Source organism: Bubalus bubalis, chromosome 1, assembly GCF_019923935.1.
Source record: "Bubalus bubalis isolate 160015118507 breed Murrah chromosome 1, NDDB_SH_1, whole genome shotgun sequence".
NCBI classification, from domain to species: Eukaryota; Metazoa; Chordata; class Mammalia; order Artiodactyla; family Bovidae; genus Bubalus; species Bubalus bubalis.
This window is the reverse complement of record NC_059157.1, coordinates 110,741,878-110,765,600: the sequence shown is the minus strand read 5'-3', so window position 1 is coordinate 110,765,600 and position 23,723 is coordinate 110,741,878. Positions and strand designations below refer to the sequence as shown.

Below are 23,723 nucleotides of genomic sequence, written 5' to 3'. Positions count from 1 at the left end.
AGTTTTTGGCTTTGTTGATTTTATCTACTACATGTTTATTTTCTATTTCATTAATTTCTGCTTTTTTCTCTATGATGTCTATACTTTCTTTGGGTTTAATTAGCTGTGTCTTTTTCTAACTTCTTGCACTAGGTGGTTGTTTCACTGGGTTTGTTTCAGGCTTCCTTTTAGAGCTCTAAGGCTCTAAATTTCTTTCTGTCTAGGCACAGCTTTAGTTGCCTCTCTGAAATTTTGTTCATTATCATTCAGTTTAGAATACCATCTAAATTCCATTATGATTTCTTCTTTGACTCATAGGTTGTTTAGAAATGTACCACTTAATTTCCCAACTTTGAGAATTTTTTTTACCTTTAAATTATTGATTTCTAGCTTACTTTCATTGTGTTTAGAACATATGATATATGATTTCATTTTCTGAAATTTGATGACATTTGCTTCATGCCTGGTTTGGTAAATATTTAATTTGCACTTGAAAAGAATGCAGTTTTGTAACTGCTGGCGCACATTGTTCTAACTATATCAATTAGGTCAAGTTTGTTAATCTTTTTGTTCAAATCTTGTCTATCCCAACTGATTTTCTTTGTCTGCTTGTTTCATCAATTGCTAAGGAAGGAGGATTATAATCTCCAACTTTAAGTGTGGATTTGTCTATTCCTCATTTTAGTTGTTCCAATTTTTTGTTTACATATTTTGAGGTTTTTTACTAGATGTGTACTAATTTAAGATTGTTTAAACTTCCTGAAGGATTTAACATTTTATCATTGTGATATATCCTCTCTGTATCAGTAATATGTTGTACCTTGAAGTCTGTTATGCCTGGTAATAAAACAGCTAAATCCACTTTTTCCCCCAGTTTTATTGAGATATAATTGACATGTGACTTTGCATTAATTTAAGGTGTAGAACATAATGACTTGATACATGTATATATTGAGAAATTATTACCACAATATCTTTATTAACATGTATCACCTCACATAGTAACAGGTTTTTTTCTTGTTTTCATGAGAATTTTTAAGATCTAAGTGTCATTAATGAATGAATGGATAAAATGTATATGCAATGAAATATTATTCAGCCATAAAAAAGAAGCAAATTCTGCCTTTTGAAATAACAAGAATAGACCTTGAGGGCTTTATGCTAAGTGAAATAAGTTAGAGAAAGACAATCTCTGTATTAGCACACTTAGTTGTGGAATCTGGAAAAAAACAAACTCATGGGAACAGAGAATACATTGGTGGTTGCCGGAGTCAGGGGTGGAAAAAGGGGAGGGTGATTACGGGTAAAGGTAGTCAAAAGGTACAAACTTCCCATAATAAGATAAATAAGCTCTGGGGATATAACGTACAACATGGTGACTATAGCTAATAGTACTATATTATATAAACCAATTTATTTTTAATGTTTTGTGGTATATCTTACTTCTATCTCTTATGTTTCCTATACCCTTATATTTATAATGTATTTCTTGTAAATAGGATACAGTTAGGTTTCCTTCAGAAACCTCTGCTTTTGAAGAAAGTGAAATTAAAGTTTCCTTGAGTTAGCTTATGAAAGACTACCGAGTTTTGAGCTCCCTCCATAGTTCTAGGAAACACTGGAGAAGATGTAGAACTACCCAAAGGGAGTCTGGAATAAAGGCCGTAGTAGATGAAGATGGTGTCATGTAATAATGTGACAGATTTTACTGCAATGAGTGTGTTGCTGCTGCTGCTAAGTCACTTCAGTTGTGTCTAACTCTGTGCGACCCCATAGATGGCAGCCCACCAGGCTCCTCTGTCCCTGGGATTCTCCAGGCAAGAACACAAGAGTGGGTTGCCATTTCTTTCTCCAGGAATGAGTGTGTTACTGACTTCTTTAAAGCCAGGCTGGCCTGAATTGTATTACAATGAAAGAGTGGAGCATGTAGGGCTGAAAATGACCTTGCTTTTATTACTCTTCATTGAATTGGGCCGGTTGATCTGTCTTGTTTGAGAAAAATGCATTTCTTGAGTGACAGCATAAGTAAAAGGCATTTTTAAACAATAATTTTAAGGAAAGTTCTGATAGACATATAAGTTATTTTGACTGTTGTTATAACAAAGTGAACAGTTCTTCCCTCTAGCAAGAATGATTAAATCTAATAAGACTTTTACCCAGATAACTTGGAAGAACACATTCTTCTCTAGCAGCTTTTATATTGCAATTACAGCCTCTGTATTATTGAAACCTGTGATGAGGATATCCAGAATCAGTAAAGATCCATAAATATACACTCTTCAGAACTCTTAAAAACAGTTGCCCCATTTAGCTCATTTCACATCTGTTAAGAGCCAGCTAAAAACAGAGATGATAAAGGTGATAATATAATTGTTTAATTTCAAGTGCTGGGTGAAGCTAATGATGTTGAAGTATTTGAGTGAAAGTCAAAGTTGCTCAGTCATATCTGACTCTTTGTGACCCCATGGACTATGCAGTCCATGGAATTCTCCAGGCCAGAATACTGGAGTGGGTAGCTGTTCCCTTCTCCAGGGGATCTTCCCAACCCAGGGATCGAAAGTATGTACTCAGTAATTATTAACATTTTGGATTTAGTATGCACTGCAGAAGTGTTCATAACTGAATTGAAGGAAAAACAGAGAAAAGTTTTATTTTGTGGTATCCTTCATTCATTACTGTGTTCTTATTTTGTTGCCCGAAGTCTAATGGGACCAATATAATGCATGGCTGTGCTTAATTATGAAAATAAGACTTACAGAATTTAATATTTTCACAAACTATAAATAAGGAAATTGATCTGTCATTTCTAGTTTACTTTAATGGGATTTTTAACTCTAATTTACACATTGCATACAATCAATATTTATTGAATTCCTCTTGGGCAGCATAACAATATGCAAGCAGTAGGGAGAAAAACATTTTTTAGAGGCAGTCTTGTTAAGAATATGAGCTGGGAACAAGTAGGTGGGCCAAGGGTTTATATAAATGATCTTTAAAATAATAGTATTATTGAATGATGGCTAACATTTTTTTTTAGTGCTTACTTTGACTAGGCACTTATTTAATATATTAATCCATGACCCTTAATGCTCACAGTCTGTCAAGGTAGATACTGTTAGCTTCCCTATCTGACACATGAAGTAGCTGCAGCCCAGAAGTCTTAACTGCTTTGTTCATGTTCACACTGCCAGAAAGTGATGGAAATGAAATTCCAACGCAGACAGTCTGGTTCAAGAGCCTGTGCTTTTGATCACTATTCTGTATTACCTTTTGTTCCAGAATGGTGTTAAGAAAAAGGTATTCTGGTGTTGTTAAATATAGTAATGACTAGATTCATGTGAAGATTTAAATTTAAATGAACTAAAATTAAAAATTTAGTTGTCTAGTTAACTAACCACATTTCAAGTGCTCAGAACTCACATATTGCTGGTAATTATTATATTTGACATTTCCATCATCACAGAAAGTTCTGTGGAATAGCTCTTGTATAGAATATAAGTGTTACAGCAGTTGATGAGAAAAGGTGAAGTGCTTGTGAGGAACAAAGTTATACTGAGTGTTTAATGATTCAATGGGTAACCTGTGCAACAGACAGCTGGACTGTTCCTTAAGAAGGGGGATATATATTACAGGTGAAAGAGAAGGAAATGGAAATTCTACTCTGGACATGATGAATGGAGGGATCTATGAGCTATCCACCTGAAGCTGCCAAGAAAGCATTTGACGTGCTGAAGCTTAAGAGAGAATTCTGAGACGGAATCATCTCTGTGGGGATAATCTTGAACCATGAGAGCTGATGAGGTTTTCAGAAAGGAAAATTTAGAAAGAGAAGAGCTGAGGGAGAGCCTTGAGGTATATTTAGGGAGTTGATGGTGAAAAGCGGGGTCAGAGAAAGGAAGAGAGAGGAGGGATAGCCAAGGTGATGAAAAACCACAAGAGCAAAAAAGAGACGAGACTCTCATGAAGGAGGGATTGATTTTTAGTGTGAAATAGTATAGAGAGATAATGACTGAGAGGAAAAACTGCATTTGGTAATGACACAGTGCTGAACTTTTAAAATGCAATGGAATGTTAATAGAAACCAAATGATGTGAGTAGGCAGAGAGAAAATATAGACAGAGGTTTAAATCAATCTTTCACAAAGTTTAGAAGTTAAGTAAAGGAGCAAGTGAGTACAGAATAGAAGGGGAAAGTGAAGGGTTTGTTTTTTTTAATAGAGGAAATGAACTTGGCTGAAGGCAAAACAGCAGAAACCTTCATGATATTATTCATTCATTCATTCATTCATTTGTTCATTCAGTATATATATTGCATACCTACTGGGTATCGGACACTGTGAAGAATGAGGCAAATTCAATTCCTGTTCCCCTGATACACTCACATTGTTGACTTTTTTCTGTCCTGTCTTTTCTCCCAACTGTCTCCTAAGACTCCTACCTTCCTGCCTGTCTTTAACGATAGTTTACAGGCACACATATCAAACCAAACTTATTAAAGAACATTTAAAACATACACTGCTCTTTCCTGGTGTGTGTCCTTTTCTTTACTAAATTTGTTTCTTCTTTTTATAAATTACAAACAATGAATAAACTTTTCAAATGAGACAAAACCTGTTATACTTGATCTTGACTTGGTTTCCAATAAAAAGTAAAGAGGTGAGTAAATGAGGAGGACCAAAGTTACAGTATGGTTCCTTTTCCCATTTGATGATCAGCACATACTGTTGCTGCCTGTTGAGAAAAACCATTCCTTCTGTAGCTGTAAAGTCTGTCATGACTAAGTATTGGATCCCTGATGACCTGATTTAAATATAAAACACATTTCTTAGAGTTTGGCATTACCCTCCATCATGTTGAACTCTTAGTATAGCAGCAAGGTACCACTTAATGTGTCAAGAGCAATACTTGTTATAATGTCATGCTTTCCCTTGGAGATCACTTACCCATATAAAAGATACAATGTCATAGCTGCAAGCTGTGGTTTAAAGTTCTTAGCACTTGTTACATTTGAAGTAAGTTAAACTTAGTTTAATTCAGCAGTTTGGAAAGGAAGAAGGGCATCTTCTCTTCTAATTCTGGAAGGAAACATGAAAAGATTTGATTAAGGAAAGTATTTTGTGGTGAAGAGTATAGATGAGTAGGTCAGTCCAGTTTCGAAGTATGTACTGCCAGAAGGGAAGTGCCTAACAGACTTGGTACATTGCAAGGCTAGGAGGGCATGCTACCTGGAAATTGTGTTACATGGTGGCTGTTATGGAAGGAGTTACAGTCATTTAGGGGAGGCAACATTAGACATTTGAAATACCATTAGAGACAAAAGTGATGTACTTAAATGGTTGTCCAAGTTAATTATGTATCAGAATCACCTAGGGAGCTATCTTTCAAAATTCAGATTTTTGAGCCCTACTCCGGAGGCATCAGGAGTTGTCCAAGAATATTTTTTTTAAGTAAGCCTTCCTATTGGTTCTAATTTAGTTTGTTCTCAGAACTGTACTTGAGAAGCACTGGAATTCAGTAAAATAATAAACAGAATATAATAAAACCTTAGAGGATGAGATACCCTGAATCTTTTCTTTGATTTAACCAAGCACATCCAAATATCTAATATGTGCTAGGTATTATGCTATGTTCTAGGCTTACAAAGTTGAATAATATAGTTCCTGCTTTTAAGCTCAGGAATCTAATAGAAGAGATACTGGCAGATAAATGACAGTGTGGTTAGTGGAATGATAGAACTGTACAGCATATTATGGAGCAAATAGGAGGAGTACCTAACCAGTCCTGGTTGGTTTTGGAGCCAGGTAAGGTGGCAGGATCAAGAGAGCTTCATCAAAATGGTTGAGCTTTTTGATACCAGATAACTAATGCCTTATAATATCTCATATTGTTCATTTCAGTGATTGTGCTTAGAAATCTTGATCAAATGTATTAAACATTTTCTTGTTTTAAAAACAGAATTCATGTAGTTTAATCTTTTTATTGATGATTTAACATGATCATTTATTATGTTATTTATGCTATATAATTGCCAAATAGTGATAACTTTTATCACATTCTACAGAATTACTTTCTGTTATCCACAGTGGTCCACAACTACTGTGATTTTGCTATTGTCATTTGTTTCCTGTCCTCTTTGTTGCCATTCTAATCATTGTCTTCTTTTAATGTCATTGTGGCTATCTGTAGAATATCTTATTTATTTAAAATTTTCCTTGGACATAATGATTTGGATCTAAAAAAAAGAATGTCAATAAGTAAAAAGTATGAAGCATTCTGTTAAATATAGTACATGTATTTTATGATATATATTTTAACTACTCAGCTATCTTTTTAAAATTAATTTTTATTGGAGTATAGCTGCCTTACAACGTTGTTAGTTTCTACTCTGTGCTATGCTCTGCTTAGTTGCTCAGTTGTCTTCGACCCTTTGTGACCCCATGGACTGCAGCACGCCAGGTTACTCTATCTGTGGGATTCTCCAGGCAAGAATACTGAAATGAGTTGCCATGCTCTCCTCCAAGTGATCTTCCTGACCCAGGGATCGAACTCAGGTTTTCCATCTGAGCCTCCAGGGAAGCCCAAGAATACTAGAGTGTGTAACCTATCCCTTTTCCAGGGAATCTTCCCAACCCAGGAATTGAACAGGAGTCTCCTGCATTGCAGGTGAATTCTTTACCAGCTGGGCTACCAGGGAAGCCCAGTTTCTACTCTACAGCAGAGTTAATCAGCTATATGTATACATGTATCTCTTTTTGGATTTCCTTCTCATTTGGGTCACCACAGAACATTGAGTAGAGTTCCCTGTGCTATACAGTAGATTCTCATCTATTTTAAACTTAGTATCAGTAGTGTATATATGTCAATCTGAATCTCCCAGTTCATTCTACTCAGCTGTCTTACTTTTTATTTCAGAGCCATTTGGTACACATAATATAACTTTTTCATTTTCATTTTATAAGCAAGTAAGCTGAGACTCAAAGGTATCAGGGATTATCAGTAACAGTCAAGGAGTATGGTCAGGCCTCCTGATACCAAAATAGTTTCAACTTTCTATAAAATCATTGATTCTTAATTCCTAGGGGTTATAGCAAAGTCATTTGGAGAATTTTCAAATTATGCATGCCAAAGACTGGACCCAAAAGTAACTGATTCAGTAAGTCTGGCATGTATATTTCTTTCTTTTTTTTTTTTTTTTAAGGACTTTTTTTCAGCTTTGTTTAGATATAATTAATAAAATTATAAGATGAATGTATATTGTGATGATATTCTTATACATTGTGAAAGGATTCTTCCCATCCAGTTAACTAGCACATCCATGACCTCATGTGTTTATTTGGTGAGAACATTTACATTCTACTCTCTTAGCATATTTCAGTTATACAGCAGAGTGTTCCCAACTACACTCACCACATTGTATATCCTCAGACCTTATTATTTTAAAGCTGAAAATTTGTACCTTCTTACCAAGTTCTCCCTATTTCCCCCACCTCTGAAACCCCTGGCAAACACTTTTCTGTTTTCTGTTTCTATGAGTTTAGCCTTTTATTCAGATTACACATATAAGTGATCAGATCAGATCAGATCAGATCAGTCGCTCAGTCGTATCCGACTCTTTGCGACCCCATGAATCACAGCACTCCAGGCCTCCCTGTCCATCACCAACCCCCGGAGTTCACTGAGACTCACGTCCGTCGAGTCAGTGATGCCATCCAGCCATCTCATCCTCTGGCGTCCCCTTCTCCTCCTGCCCCCAATCCCTCCCAGCATCAGTCTTTTCCAATGAGTCAACTGTTCGCATAAGGTGGCCAAAGTACTGGAGTTTCAGCTTTAGCATCATTTCTTCCAAAGAAATCCCAGGGCTGATCTCCCTCAGAATGGACTGGTTGGATCTCCTTGCAGTCCAAGGGACTCTCAAGAGTCTTCTCCAACACCACAGGTCAAAAGCATCAATTCTTTGGCGCTCAGCCTTCTTCACAGTCCAACTCTCACATCCATACATGACCACAGGAAAAACCATAGCCTTGACTAGACGAACCTTTGTTGGCAAAGTAATGTCTCTGCTTTTGAATATGCTGTCTAGGTTGGTCATAACTTTGCTTCCAAGGAGTAAGCGTCATTTAATTTCATGGCTGCAGTCACCATCTGCAGTGATTTTGGAGCCCAGAAAAATAAAGTCTGACACTGTTTCCACTGTTTCCCCCTCTATTTCCCATGAAGTGATGGGCCCAGATGCCATGATCTTAGTTTTCTGAATGTTGAGCTTTAAGCCAGCTTTTTCACTCTCCTCTTTCACTTTCATCAAGAGGCTTTTGAGTTCCTCTTCACTTTCTGCCATAAGGGTGGTGTCATCTGCATATCTGAGGTTATTGGTATTTCCCCAGGCAATCTTGATTCCAGCTTGTGTTTCTTCCAGTCCAGCGTTTCTCATGATGTACTCTGCATATAAGTTAAATAAACAGGGTGACAATATACAGCCTTGATGAAACTCCTTTTCCTATTTGGAACCAGTCTGTTGTTCCGTGTGGCTTATTTCACTTAGCATAACTCCCTCAAGATCCAACCATGTTGTTGCAAATGGCAGGATTTCCTTTTTTCTCGTGGCTGAATAATGGAAGAATATTCCCTTCCCACAGTTTTATATCCTGTCTTCTCTGTTCATTCATCATCCATTAACAGACACTTGAATTGTTGTCATGTCTTGGCTGTTGTGCAGTAGAACGTGAGAGTGCAGATAATCTCTTCAGCATCCTGTTTTCATTTCCTTTGGATATATAGCCAGGAGTGGAACTGCTGGGTTATTTGGTAGTTCTATTTTTAACTTTTTGAGGGACGTTTATTCTGTTTCCACAGTGGCTGAACCAGTTTACATTGCCATCAACAGTGCACAAGGGTTCCCTTTTCTCCACATCCTCGCCTACACACATTATCTCTTGTCTTTTTGGTAACAGCCATATTAAGAGGTAGGAGGTGCGGTCTCATACCTTTAATTTGCATTTCCCTTCTGATTAGTGATATTGAGCAACTTTTCAGGTATTTGACCATTTGTCTTCTTTGAAAAACTCTGCCCATTTTTTAAATTGGGTTGTTTGGGGGTGTTTTGCTATTGAATTGTATGATTTCTTTATATATTTTGGATATTAACCCTTTATCAGATACATGATTTGCAAATATTTTATCCCATTCCATAGGATGCTTTTTCACTTTGTTGCTTGTTTCCTTTGCTGTATAGAAGCTCTTTTATTTGATGCAGTGCCACTTGTTTCTTTTTTTTGCGTTTGTTGGCATGTATATTTCTAAAACAGACAAATTCTTGAAAGACTCTGATGTACACCCCTGAACCATCATGTTATAATCTAGTTCTTGTCTGTATTCTAATAGATAAGGTTGGAGTATATCAGATTTCATTTCTGAGTAATAATATGGTACAAGCAATAAATGCTTATAAAGTCTAGACCATGAGAGAGAGATTTCAGAGTTTACTCTGAGTAAAAGTCATTGGAGAGTTTTGAATTGAAGGGGAATATGATCTAAGTTGCATTTTGAAATGATCACATAGCACTACATGCAGAAGAAATGGAGAGTGGTGGGAAAGTGAGTCACCGAGGCTCTAGTGGGGAAAGCAGTTAGATGATTACCTTAATACAGGCAGAGAGATGGATAGAGGCTTCAAGGGTGTTAATAGTAGAGATGGTGAGAAATGAATGGGTCTTGGGTATATTTTTAAGACAAAAGCAACAGAATTTGCTGACAAATCAGATATGTAGTGTGAGAGGAGTTAAGTTTTAAGTTAAGAATTCAATCTTAAGTTTTTAGCCCTTCAAGTAACTAGAAGGCTAGAATTGCCTCTTACTGAAGCAGAGAAAATGGGAGAAGAATGGGTTTGGGAGGAAGATTGAGATATTATTTTTAGATATGTAAAATTTGAGGTGCCTTTTAGACATCCCAATTGTAGTCTGGTGATATGGACTGATAAGTCTGAGGTGGACTGGACTGATCCAGCATGGATGTAAATTGCAGACGGATTCTTTACCATTTGAGCCACCAGGGAAGCTCATCGACATATTTATGACATTTTAAATCATAAAGTTAGATGATATTGCCAAAAAAGCAGTTGTTGATAGAGACTCAAGAACTAAACCTTGGAACACTCTAACAATTAGAGGCTAGAGAGATGAGGACAACCCAAATGGAGACACAAACGGATTAGATGGTGAGGTGGGAAGAAAAGCAGAACAGTATGATATCCTATAAGTTAAGTGAAAAAAGTACTGAAAGGGGAGTGATTAGTTTTATCAGACAGTAGACTAAGATGAAAACTGTTCATTGATCATTGGATTTAGCAATATGGAGACTATTAGTGACCTTGATAAGGAATATTTCAGTGGGGTGATTGAGACAAAAGGTATGACAGGAATGGGTTCAAAAGAGAATGTAAAGAAAAGAACCAGAGATAGTTGAGAAGAGACAACTCTTTGGAGGGCTGTTGTTATAAAAAGGAATAAAGAAGTGGTATGGTAGCTAAGGGGAAGACATGAGGTCAAGTTTTAAGATGGGAAAAATTATGGCATTGTTTGATGATGGGAATTATCCAACAGAGGAAAAATTTGATGATGAAAAAGAGAATTGATAGAGCTACCTCTTTGATAAGAAAGAAGAAATGGGATTTCATGCTTAAGAAGGGGATTTGGCCTTAGGGACACAGACAGTTATCTATAAGAGCTGCAAGGAAAGCAGATTATATGGGTACAAATGCAGAGAGTAGATAGATAAGGGAAGAGCAGGTTGTAGACATTCTTTTCTGATTGCTTCTGTCTTGGGAAGCAAGCTTATTAGCTGTGCTTGAGGATAGGAGAGAGTTATTGGAAATTTGAAAAAGAGGAGTAAGTGTGAAATAGCTATCAAGAGAGGACAAGTAGAAATCGACTATGGAACTGACTAAGGGACAGCTTCAAAGGTAGACTGGAATTTGAAGTGAATCCAGTTAGCTTGAATTTATATTTTTCTGAACATTATATTCAGTGGCAGACATGGAATACAGGAAAAGGTGGATATAATCAAGGTTGAAATGTTTGGTGAATACTATGTTGGGGGGTGGGGAAGGAGTGACAAAAATGACAAATAGTGGAACTTTTGCTTTGTTAGGAAGGAAGTGAAGATTTGGAAGTGGAAGGGAGAACTTTGGAAGATGTTAGGAACAATGAACCTTAGGAACCGTTGGGGTCAGAAATTATTATCAGAGTTGGAGTAGTAGAGAGAAGCTGAAAAGACGGGAGGTGGTAATCAGAGTCAGAGGGTAAGCTGCTGACATGGAAAGGCCCAGTGCTTTAAGCTGGAATGAGGAGGCTTACCAGTTTTCTTAGTGGCTATAATAATTATTCTGATGGATTGATTTGTTAGGTTCATGACTACAAAGAAGGAACTCCAGAAGAGAAGACCTACTATATAGAATTATGGGATGTTGGAGGCTCTGTGGGCAGTGCCAGCAGTGTGAAAAGCACAAGAGCAGTATTCTACAACTCTGTAAATGGTAAAGCTTTTTTTATTTTTACCATATTTTAGTGGTTTCAGATCGTCTGATGTGGAATGCTGGACTTGGTTTAAGAAAGATATAGTATAGTCACAGCTCTTAAATCTGCATAACACATTCTAGTTTGTGTTTTCTAGATTCTGACTATGTATTTCAGAACATTAGATATTTGCTTTGTCTAAGTGCCTCTGTTTACATTATTGTCATAAACTAAATATTGATACATAAAATTGTATTTTTGGTACTCGACATAAAACACAGAACTTTCAAAACACCGTCCCCTGGGAGTGCTTGCTGTTGCTTTAGTCAACTGAGTGTGTACCATTAGGAGTCTCATGGTCTAAGTCAGATGTCACAGAGATACTGAGATTTCTTTCATCTGCTCCTTAGAGAGAGGCCTATGTAATTATAAAAGCTACCTAAGGATGTTTTCAGGGGTGCAGAAATTTCATCCAGTTATGTACAAATACCTGGAGCAGACTTCCAGATAGAAGTGTGTAATAGGACATGAGTGCAGTTCATAGAGTGCCTACTCTGTGTCAAGGAGCTAAACTGTTGGCACCTGTGATTTACCTGTAGTTGTTTTTTTTTTTTAATATTTTTTAAATTCAGTTTTTACCTTTTTTTTTTTTTACTGTGAAATATAATTTCAGCTTCTCTTTGATTGATAGACCAACAGATTTAGCATCTTACCCTTCCTTTCTGATAGATGCTTAGTTATTAATTGGGCTTCATTTATACTATACTTAGATCTCATTCAATAATAGGTAAGCATTGTAATTATTCAGTACCATCTTCATTACTTATATTCCTCTTTCAATATCTTATCTCCCATATCATAAGGTTTTGTAGATACTACAAAATGTAGAGAAGGCTCTTGTCACTGGATACATACTATAGAATACAGGATGAGTTGTGTTAGTTGTATCAGAACTGTTTTGCATTTAACTCAGAATTCTATCTGAAAGTGTCACAATCTAACTGAAGAAACAAAATATTAATAAACGAAACAAAATAGTTAAACATGGTGACTAATATATGATATAATACATGATAAAGTACATGATAATATCATGTATTAATATAATGTATATAAGTGAAAAAACAGCTAAGACTGGTATAGTGTTAGGTGACTAATGTTAAAGAGCAGGAGAGAAAGAAATGAGGCCTGGTTTATTATATTGGTCAAATGACTTGTCAACATTGGTATCAATCTGATTTGGCAAAGAGAAGTTTGGATAAATGACACTTTTGCTGTTTGATCTTTTTGAGAAAGAATTAGGATAAAAATTATAAATAAATAATAAAGTTAAGGACTGTTCAAATCTTAGAAACTAAATGGAATTCTGAGTTGTAAACTTAGTAAGTACTGAAGAAGTCCATCTAAATCCATATTTATTTGGTTATCTTTTTTATACCTCTATCCATTAGTGATTTGTGTCTTCCTTGAATATTATTGAAGTAATTTCATATACCCTGTGTTAGTTTTACAGGTAAGACTGAGATACAGTCCTGCTTCTTAAAAAATAATCCCTGTTACTTGATGTATACCTATTTTTTCAGAATTTAGTGCTACTTTTGGAGCTAACCCATTGAAAGTGAAAGAAAGTGAAAGTGATTCTAGAAAGTACTTTTATTGTAATCATTGGTAATATTAGTTTATATAATAACACAATCTTCTTCCATCTTCTTCCATGAACTATACTCAAGAACTGCAATCTTTCTTTCTATTATGAAGGATTTGGACACTTCAGTTTTTTGTCTCAAGTTGATGTATGGCAAAACCAATACAATATTGTAAAGTAATTAGCCTTCAATTAAAATAAATAAATTTATATTAAAAAATATAAAAAAAAATAATAACCCCTGTTAAGAACAATCTTAATAGGGATTCACAGACACAGAAAAGAAAATTATGATTACCAAAGAGAAAGGTAGGGAGGGATAAATTAGGAGTTTGGGATTAGCAGATACAAATACTGTGTATAAAATAGATAATAAGGTCCTACTGTATAGCACAGAAAACTATATTCAAGATCTTGTAATAACCCTATAATGGAAAAGAATCTCATATATGTATGTATATGTGTATAAATAGATCTGAATCACTTTGCTGTACATTTGAAACTAACACAGTATTGTAAATCAATACTTTAATTTTTTAAAAAAAGAGAAAAATCAGTTTCTGAGTTCTTTGAACCTGCCTCTGGAACATTTCTCTTGTTAGAGGCATTCAAGGTTCTTTACTCAATCTACCATCCTTAGTTTACTAAGAAACAGAGCATAAGGATCATTCCGTTCAAATATACAGTCTGTTCTTAGCAATAACTTTCTTCCCTCAGTATCCTGCCTCTTCCCACCGTGATGACTGAGGCTGATAATCCCTAAAGGAGACCTGTAAAGTGTCTCTCGCTTTCAGTTTTTAAAGATTTAGCACCTATTCTGATCAGCTGTCACCCTGACTTCTTTCCTTTGGGCCTCACTGTGTCCCTTCTAGTTCATAGTCTACAAAGCATGGACTCTCAGCCCAAATGAAAGAAGGAACATAAGGAAAAGGGTGCTTAGTGCCCTTAAAAACTCAAAAGCTATAAATAGAGATCCTCAAAACATCTAATAACTCATTTAGGCCTTTGTAATTTTTTCACTGTCCCAGCCAAACCCACTCATATGTTTGTATTTATACCTAGGAAATAAGGAGAGGAGAAAGTATCTGCCATTCCTTTGCCCTAAAGTGACTTTATTCTGCTTTCCTCCAGTCTTTTACTGTCAGATTACTTGATTTCAAATCCTGGCTGCCCCACTTACCAGCCTCTCTGAGCCTGTTTCCACATGTGTAAAATAAAGATAATAATTCTTATTTCATAGAACTGTTTTGAAAATCAAATTAGATGACACGGAAAGCACAATATGTAGTACATAAATACTGAATAAATATTAGCTATAATTTTTAATAGTAGCTCTTTATTCCTTTTTTAGTCTGCCCTTGTTTCCTTAATGCGTATTGGAGCCCCTCATTGAGAAGGTAGAGTGAATGCAGTTGGACCGGGGGGCCAGTGTCAGATCTGTTCCAGATGCCAGGAGAAATGCAGATTTAACTTGAGCCACCTGGAACTAGTCAGCTATCACTTGCACAAGCACCTTAGTTGTACAGTGTCTGTAAAACCTAGAGGAGCCAAATCATTCTAACTCTCATGCCCTTCTTTTTTCATATTTACATATCTTACGTCTTGAAGATGGGAGAATCATCAGTTTCACATTCTTTCTTCACAGTAGAATCTGGGTAATATAGGAAAGAGTTGGGGTTCGTTTAAAAACATATAGTCTCTTGACCACAAGATGATACTCTAAATTTCTCTAGGCATTAAAACATTTCCTCTATTGTATATATTGTATCATAATTACCTGCTTTGCCTTTCTGTCTAGGATCTTAGCTGATTCTATTTAATTGTACTTCTCAACCTCATTATATTTTACAGTTTTTCTCAATCTCTAGAAAGTCCATCTATTTTCTACTATTCATACTTCTTAACTATCTTTTCCTGTCTCCTTATGGCATATTTCTTTTGCTGTGTTTTAACTAAATCTCTTACAGATTGAGCAAGCTTACATAGCTAGGCATTAATTCAAAGAACTAAATGATTAGACTTTTAAGTTGATTAGGTCCAGGTAACCTACAAGAAAACATCTTGTCAGCTAAAGAATAGGAATTTGTATCAAATTAAATCAATACCATTTAAATAAATTTTTATTATTAAATATTTTAATGAGTAAATAATAGGTGTATGTATGATGTCTATGACAGATGCATAGTGTAGAAAAATAATCTTTTTGAATGAATATAATTTCCTATATACTTAAAGTAGTTTTGATTCTTTTTATTGATGAAGTAGTTGTATAATTAGGACCAGGCAGAGTAGGCACTCATTAAGTGTTTAATGAAGGAAAAAAAGACATTCTAAAAGCTTAATGAAATTTTTGTCAGCCCTTGTAGAATTTTTTTTTAGTTACGTAACTGACAAAGAAAAAAATTTAGTTAATTATTTGCAAGAACTTACAGAGGAAATTTTTAAATAATCATGTCTGAGTTTGTTAGTCATACCAGAATGCATTCATTAAGAAATCGAATGCTTTGTCACTTGCAAAATGAAGAGGAAATGTTAAAATATTGACACTATTTTCTCTGATTATTTTAGGTATTATTTTAGTGCATGACTTAACAAATAAGAAGTCATCCCAAAACTTGTACCGTTGGTCACTGGAAGCTCTAAATAGGGATTTGGTGCCAACTGGAGTCTTGGTAACAAATGGGTAAGCCCAAATTACTTCACAGTTGGTTTGAAATGCTATAGCAGTCACAAGAATGTACCTTCCAAAATAACCGTTTTGTAAGATGTTTGATTTGCAAATATTTTCTCCCAGTCTGTAGTTTGTCTTTTCATTCTCTCTGTCACAAAACAGTACTTTTTCATTTTGATGAAGTCTCGTTTCTCTGCTTTTTTCCTTTATGTATTGTGTTTTGAGAATCATGTATAACAACTGTTTGCCTAATCTGTGTTTCTTTTAGAAGTTTTATAGTTTGGGGTTTCCTTCTAGATATGTGATTCACTTTGAACTAGTTATAATGTTGTGAGGGTTTAGTTGACGATGACTTTTGTATCTGAGTGTCTCGTTCCAAATTATTTGTTTTTCTGAATTCTTATCTTCTCCAAAATGGTAGATAAATACAGTAGTCTGAAAGATGCAAGGTTTTTTGTTTTTACCAAAGTGGTATTGTACATATAATATGAAAACCTGGTTATCTGTCTCTTTTGATGTTAGGGTGTTATCAGCCTTATCCATTCATGCTAAAATTCCTGATTTGTTTTTTACCTAATGATTTAAAAAGAAAAAAAGGATTTCATTAACCAAATTTCAAATTGGATATAAGATTTAATGAAAGAAAATGAGCGATAAGGAAAGCTAAAAAAAGAAATGAGAGAACAGATTGTGTGTGTGTTTATTTATATATATATTTCATGTAACATATATGTTATGTTACATATATACAATAAACATATGTATGTTAACTTGCAAGGGATTATGAAAGACTGCAAGTGACAGAAATATATGTGTTAAAGATGATGTTTGTTAAAATACATACAAAAATTTGTATGTAAGCCAAAGTTAGAGTTTGGGGTGGAAAAGTCCTAAAGGAGGACACTTTCAAAGCTTTATTCTTGGGACTTCCCTGTCAGTCTAGTAGCTAAGACACCACACTCCCAATGCAGGGAACCCAAGGTTCAATCCCTGGTCAGGGAACTAGATCCCACATGCCTCAAATAAGAATTCGCACACTGCAACTAAGACTTGGTACAACCCAATAAATAAACATGCACTTTATTTTTTAAAAGAACTTTATTCTCTAATAAAGCAATTTTCAGTTTTGGACCATGTCTCTTAAGTCAGCATTGATGTTGGTAATAAGAAACAAAAGCCTTGAACTCAAACTGTTATTGGTTTTGATGCAGTAATTAGAATGATAATATTTTTATGAAATGGGAGGTAAATAGTTCAAAACAATTGTGCTCCAAGGCTGAACAGTAATTGAGGCTCTGTAAGGTTATTGTGAAGGGCAAAAAGATTTGGTAATTTTGCACACACATACACACAAGATTTAGATTATTTAAAGAGAAAGAAAAGTAATACCAAAAGAAGGAAAAAGGTGTGCTCACCTGGTTTGTATTGGTTGGGTTATGCAATATTGATTTACTAACATAAGGTGTTGCAACCAGATTTTGCTGACTGTTATAAACTGAGCTTATAATATGTCAGAAATCCAAATCTGTTTTATTTCTCATACGTGAGTAGAATTTATATTAACTGAAAAATATTGGGCTTTATGTTCCTTTCAGTAATAGAGTGACCCAAGGCCACCAACCCCGAGTGATTCCTACTGCCTGTCCTGTGACTCCATGGCTCTCATGTCAGGACAGACAACTATTTGTTGCTTAATTCTTTCCTTTTAGTATTCATTTTACATTTAAGCTGTTTCCTGTTTCTTTCCCTTTCCATTGGTTGAATCCATCTTTCCCCAGGATAGCATCAGCTATGGTTGATTTATTCTGGCCTCAGCATTCGTATTTCTTATTTTCCTGATATGATCTATTTTTCTTTGCTATTCACAGACAGAAATAAGTATGGTGGATGTAAAGCTTATGGGTACTCCAGAAGGTACCCAGAAGCTTGGCATTCCCCTCTGCCAAAAGGCTTGACTGCGTGCTAGGTTCCTGGGTTTTCTGTCCACTGAAGGTTGAATCCACTCGCTGTATCTCCTCAGAAAAATTCCTCAGCCGTTAGCCTTAGAAGACAGAGTTTTAGAAGTCAGTCAACCTATTTGCATATACCTGGTGGGCTCTCAGTTTATTCAAGTAGTCCGTAAAGACCCAGGGACAAATTTTGATTAGTTGAATTAATAGTTGGAACTTGAAAGATGGTGAAGACTGATTGAAAAATGAACAGGCATGTGTAAGAAATTGGGAGAAAAGTAGGTTTACAGGTGATGGGTGAGCAAGAGTTAGTGAAGTATATGTAAAATAGTATAAGCTAGTTACATTTAAATATTACACATCTACATCAGAAAAGATAAATTCTGTTCACCTCTTCATTATTATTTATCACAGGGATTATGACCGGGAACAGTTTGCTGATAACCAAATCCCACTGTTGGTAATAGGGACTAAACTGGATCAGATTCATGAAAACAAGCGTCATGAAGTTTTAACTAGGACTGCTTTCCTGGCTGAGGATTTCAATGCAGAAGAGATCAATTTGGTGTGTATTTTCACTAATGCATGCTTGTTTTATTATCAGGAAAAGGCAAAACCAAAGACTTCACAAATTACATACTCAGAGAAGAAGCTTTATATTTGAATCAGGCATTTGGGTTTTAGTCCAAACAGTAGTGAAGACTGGAGCCATACAGATTATGAAATGGGCACAGCCTCCTTGTGTGCTGATCTGTTGCAATGTTCAGACTTTGTTCTAATGTAAGTCACAGGCTTTTTCTTGAAAAGATCTTAAAAAATCACACCAAAATCAAAATAATTAGGAAGACAAAGAGTGGTCACTGATACTGTGCGTTGTTTATTCTTGCTTTAGAAAAGCCTCTTAGCTTCTTAAACTAGAGAGTTTACCTTAAAGGGAAACAGACATATAAATGAGAAAATTACAAACTGTAAACTAGGAGTGCTTCATAAGCATTAGTTTATGTATATTTATATATATACCATGAATTGAGCCCCTTCTTGAGATATTTAGCTCAATTAAAACCAGACTTTAAAAAGGCTAGGAAAGTTCTCATATAAGCCAGTTAGTGTTGCTGAGGGAATGATCCTGGCCAGCAGTTTCAGTCGTGGTTTATATGTCATTGTTCACAAGTAGGATTTCTACAATATATCAGCGTACTGGTATTTCAGCCATGGTGGTGCTGGTTTTATACAACTAAGGGCTCACGTTTATTAAGCACTTATTAGTGCTAGACACACTGTTTTAGTACTTTATGTACGTTGTCTCACATGCATCGTCGTCACATCAATCCTAGAAGATAGGTACTATAAATATCTCCATTTTAAAAATGAAGGCTAGAAGCAGAGAAGAGTAACTAAAGCAAGGTTACCCAGGTGGAACCAGGTGCTCTAACTCCAGAGCCTGTGCTCTACAATTAAACCTATTTTCCACTGAATTATCCTTCAACTAACACTTAGAATCTTGGATCTGAAAGAATTGTTAGAAATCATCTAGATCACCAAGTACCCAAACCTGACTTCATATTCATATTACCAACAGTATTTGAAAAAATTTTTGAATAAGTGCCCTACAACTGGAGCTTTTTATTCATAACGTGTGACAGAAGGACCTGGATTCTGTAATTTTAACAAATGACTCAGGTTATTCTGAGCCCTTTTTCTGTGATTCAACATTGGTGAACGCTGCTAGGTTCAACCCCACCTCTACCCCCGTAACTGAGTTAGCTTCTGCCTCACATTCCACTGTTGTTGTTTTTTTACAATCTGCTTTGCAGTGGAGGCGCCTTTTTTTCCTCAGCTGCCAGCATTATGTCCCAGGTAGTGAGGACTGGACCATTATAGTCCAGAGAATTCCTATTACATAGAATATATAATGTCCTTGTTGAAGAAGTGCTGAGGTTACTTTTTTTGAACATGGTTTCCAAAGGGAAATTTGCCATTGAATATGTTTAATTTGTTCCAGCAATTACTTTTAATGTATTTTAGAATGTGTCTGTTTCTGTACCTGTGAGTTTCTATGACAATCACCTAGCTATATGCTTTTCCTATTTTACTTGCAAAGGCAGGGCCATCTTTAATTGTTAACAAGATGTAAAGGTACTCAAATAGTGGTACTTTGGCACACGTGGTCTCCACAGTGTTCACATACAACGTACTTAAAGCCTTCTATCAGCGTACACTTTCAAGAGCACAGAAGAAACAACAAGAGGGTCTTGAGGATGCAGAGAAGAAAAAAATGAGGAGAAAAATTAGATAAGCTTTTCAAAAAGAGATAGTAGTCAAAAAGACTCAGCAAGTATATATAAAGTCTCAAGTAAAAACTGATTTAACAGTATTAGTGCTAACATCTTTGGTTCCTATATGAATTTACTTAACATTATTAAACAGTAAGAATTAACATAATTGTATCAAAGCTATCTTGTGTTTGGGGGAGAAAAGGCAAATTGTTTAAATTATAAACAGGGAGGCGATTACTTATTGTTTTAAATCCTGCTAGGCTTGTTATGGGCTTCCCTCATAGCTCAGTCGGAAAAGAATCTGCCTGCAATGCAAGAGTCCGAGGTTTGATTCCTGGGTTGGGAAGATCCTCTGGAGAAGGAAATGGCAATCCACTCCAGTATTCTTGCCTGGAGAATCCCATGGACAGAGGAACCTGGCAGGATACAGTCCATGGTCGCAAGAGTTGGACACAACTTAGCAACTAAATCACCACCAGGCTTATCATGTCTAGCGCAAATTTTTCTCTGCTACGTGTTTACTTCAAAGTGATCATTCTGAAGCATCTTCGCTAGTTAAGATTTCTTTCTCAAGCTTAGGCAAGGATTTAGAGCTATTAGTTTTCAGGCTTTGACCTCAGTCATGATCAGTAGCAGATAGTTTATAGTTCTTTGAGATCTAAAATTCTCATCCTAAAATTATAGGATTTCTCTAACCTGGTCACCTTGAAATTGTTGAATTACGTTTTGGAGGGGTTTTGTTTTTTGCTTGATATTTGATTTAGTTTTTGTATTTAGTACTTTAGCTCTATGTGGAATCATCTCTGAAGTCTTAACAGTCTGACGATTATGTAATCAATATCCGTTTTGTAAAACATATCTACTTAAGGTTTGTCTTTTATATGCCCCAGCTACTATATAAATGTTCAAACGTTATTTCAAATACAACGGATTACAGAATATTTCAGTCTATTTAATCCGTATATAGAATTACCTTTTATTATGTTAAGTGCTTTTGCGTCTAAAAATTCAATCTGATGGCATTTTCTTGGGATGAAGAAAGAAGGAAACTAATATTTCAGTACCTGCTATGTGCTGGACATGCAATAAGAAAGTGAAAGAAAGTGAAGTCGCTCAGTCGTGTCCAACTCTTTGCGACCCCATGGACTGTAGCCTACCACGCTCCTACGTCCATGGGATTTTCCAGGCAAGAGTAGTGGAGTGGGTTACCATTTCCTTCTCCAGAGGATCTTCATAACCCAGGGATCAAACCTGGGTCTCCCGCATTGTAGGCAGACGCTTTACCATCTGAGCCACCAGGGAAGTCCTGGACATGCATTATCTCCTTTAATTTTCACAAAAATCCTACGAGATGAGTATTGCTATCCCCATTTCACAGATTGGTAAGCGTACCTTTAAAGGTTTTGTAACCTCACCAATGTCACACAATCTAGAGATATTGAGATGGATACTCAGGTTCAGAGCTTGCTGGCTTCCGAGACTTATGATTTTTATTTTACTCTACAATCTTTGAAAAGTTATTGAAGTCTCTTTTTTCTTTTGTGGTTTTGGAAAATGTATTTTAGCTTCTAGCCAAAATTTAAAATGCGAGCCTTGAAATGTTGTATATTGGTAAAATAGATGATTGTTATAAAATATATTGGAAAGGAATCATGTGGGTATTTATCAGAATAAATTACAGTCAGAATAAATCCAACAATAATTAGATCCCAGGGAACACAGATGATTTATAACTGAAAAATTAAATATTGTCCTTGCAAAGAAGCCTGTATCATATCCCCATGGTTGGGTCTTAAGTGGCATTTGAGGTAAAAATCAAAGTAGTCAGTCTATTGAGGTGGCAAGTCAGTATTGACAAGCGAAGGCAATTCAACATTGGATTTCTAGAAAAAGGATAGTAAACCATTTAAGGTCTTTACTAATCATTGCAATGTACTATCATTATACTATTTCAGATTATTTTGTCTTTTCAGAGCCCATTTTCTCCTCTTTTTATTCTAGTAATATCTGTTGTTTCTTATTTAATTACTATTAAAAATAATAATGATATTTTGAAATAAACTTATTATCTGTTGCTTATTATTATCACAAGTATATCGATTGTTTATTATTATCTTTATGGCCCACCAAGGATGTAGTGCCTTGCATTTAGTGAGTGAGAAACCCCTGGAAACTGTTACTCCTTTACTCCTTATTTTCATGCTTCCTACTTTTCCTAAGAACTTTATAGTACTTAAGTTAGTTGAGTACTGGTAAATAACTTGTATTAAATAGTGAAGTGTTATTTATTTTTGACAGCTCTCTTTCTGCTTTTCAAGGTAAATATAGGTAAGTCACGTAAGTAGTATCTTGGTTTTGTTGTTAGTAAGACATTACCAATCCCGTCTTCCTTTATGAAGTTATTTGATGATGAATACATTGGTTCAGTGTCCTCTAAAATTGCCTAAATAACAAAGAGTAAGTGGCCTTATCTTCCTTTAGCACTTTCCTTTTTGCTCTGTGTATCATAATTTGAAAAATTACTTGACAGTATGATGGCTAATATTTTATTATAGAAATGTGCAAGAGGAATAGTAATGACTAACAAAAAGCTTATGTTTCCTAACGTTTAATTGTAGATTTACGTTTTATCTCCTAGGATTGCACAAATCCACGGTACTTAGCTGCAGGTTCTTCCAATGCTGTCAAGCTCAGTAGGTTTTTTGATAAGGTAATGGCTTCAATTAAGTTATTTTTAAACTTAATTTATGTACCATGAGAGTTTAAATTCTTTGCAGAATGCTTTGTCTTTTTATTCCTTCATCCTGAACTTCACAGCTTGAATAATACTTGTTTTGACCTTTCTTATCTGTTTGTATAATTGCTCAAGACCTGCTGACGTGTTTATTCTATCACCAGTGTTCTCAAAGTGAAGGATGAAACCTACTAGATTCAAATAGTTTTTTTTTAAGATACCTAATTCCCTCCTTAAAACAATTTATGTTTCCTTATTTTCTAGCTCTTTTTGTACTCATTCACTATGCTCAAGCCCCCATAAAAAATACTAAACTGAGGAGATTCTGCTTAAAGTCCTGAGTCATTTTGCTCACCCAGCTACTAATATTCTCCCACATAAATGTTACTATTACTTTTAAGGCTCTGTCATCTTCCTGATTCCCTAATTTTCCCTATCAGAAACCTTTGCATTCCAGTTATTGACTCTTACCAGCCTCATCTTATTGTCCTGAACTGGAACGAAAATATAGAATGATTCAGCATACTGGTAAATTAGAGCACTGTTTGTCTTTCCTTCACAAGGCCATATGTCTGCATTGTGTATAATATTGACCAAGTTAAACTATTCACCCAATGTTGACATTGTGCAGTAAAGTGAAATAGGATGTATTCCTATATTATTATTGAAAAAAGATTAATTTCTGTATTATATTTCCTTTTATAAGTAAATCTCCCAAGAAAAAAATTTCCCTCTTCATAGCTCTGTCTTATGAGTCATCTTTCTTTTAGCTCTTTAGAGATCTAAATATTTGGCTCTTTTGTCTAATAGGTCAACTTAAGATAGGCCCCACAGCCCATCCCTGTTTAAAATTAGACCACTGGGAAATTTTTGCTTCATTGCATAAACTCCCAACTGGTGTGTGGCAGAAAAGGTACAGGTGTACTGAGATGGTGATCCCCTCAGTTCTCAGAGCAGCCAAGG

The 23,723-nt window shown here is 35.5% G+C and overlaps 1 protein-coding gene across 1 annotated transcript in view; it reads left to right on the top strand.

Moving 5' to 3' along the window:
* Nucleotides 1-23,723, top strand: part of RABL3 (RAB, member of RAS oncogene family like 3) — a 37,978-nt gene that overhangs the window by 10,096 nt on the left and 4,159 nt on the right. Inside the window, exons 3-6 of the mRNA XM_006057587.4 lie at nt 11,376-11,505; nt 15,699-15,813; nt 18,165-18,315; nt 22,665-22,736. Coding sequence (XP_006057649.1) covers nt 11,376-11,505; nt 15,699-15,813; nt 18,165-18,315; nt 22,665-22,736 — 468 coding nt within the window. The remainder of the gene's footprint in view (nt 1-11,375; nt 11,506-15,698; nt 15,814-18,164; nt 18,316-22,664; nt 22,737-23,723) is intronic.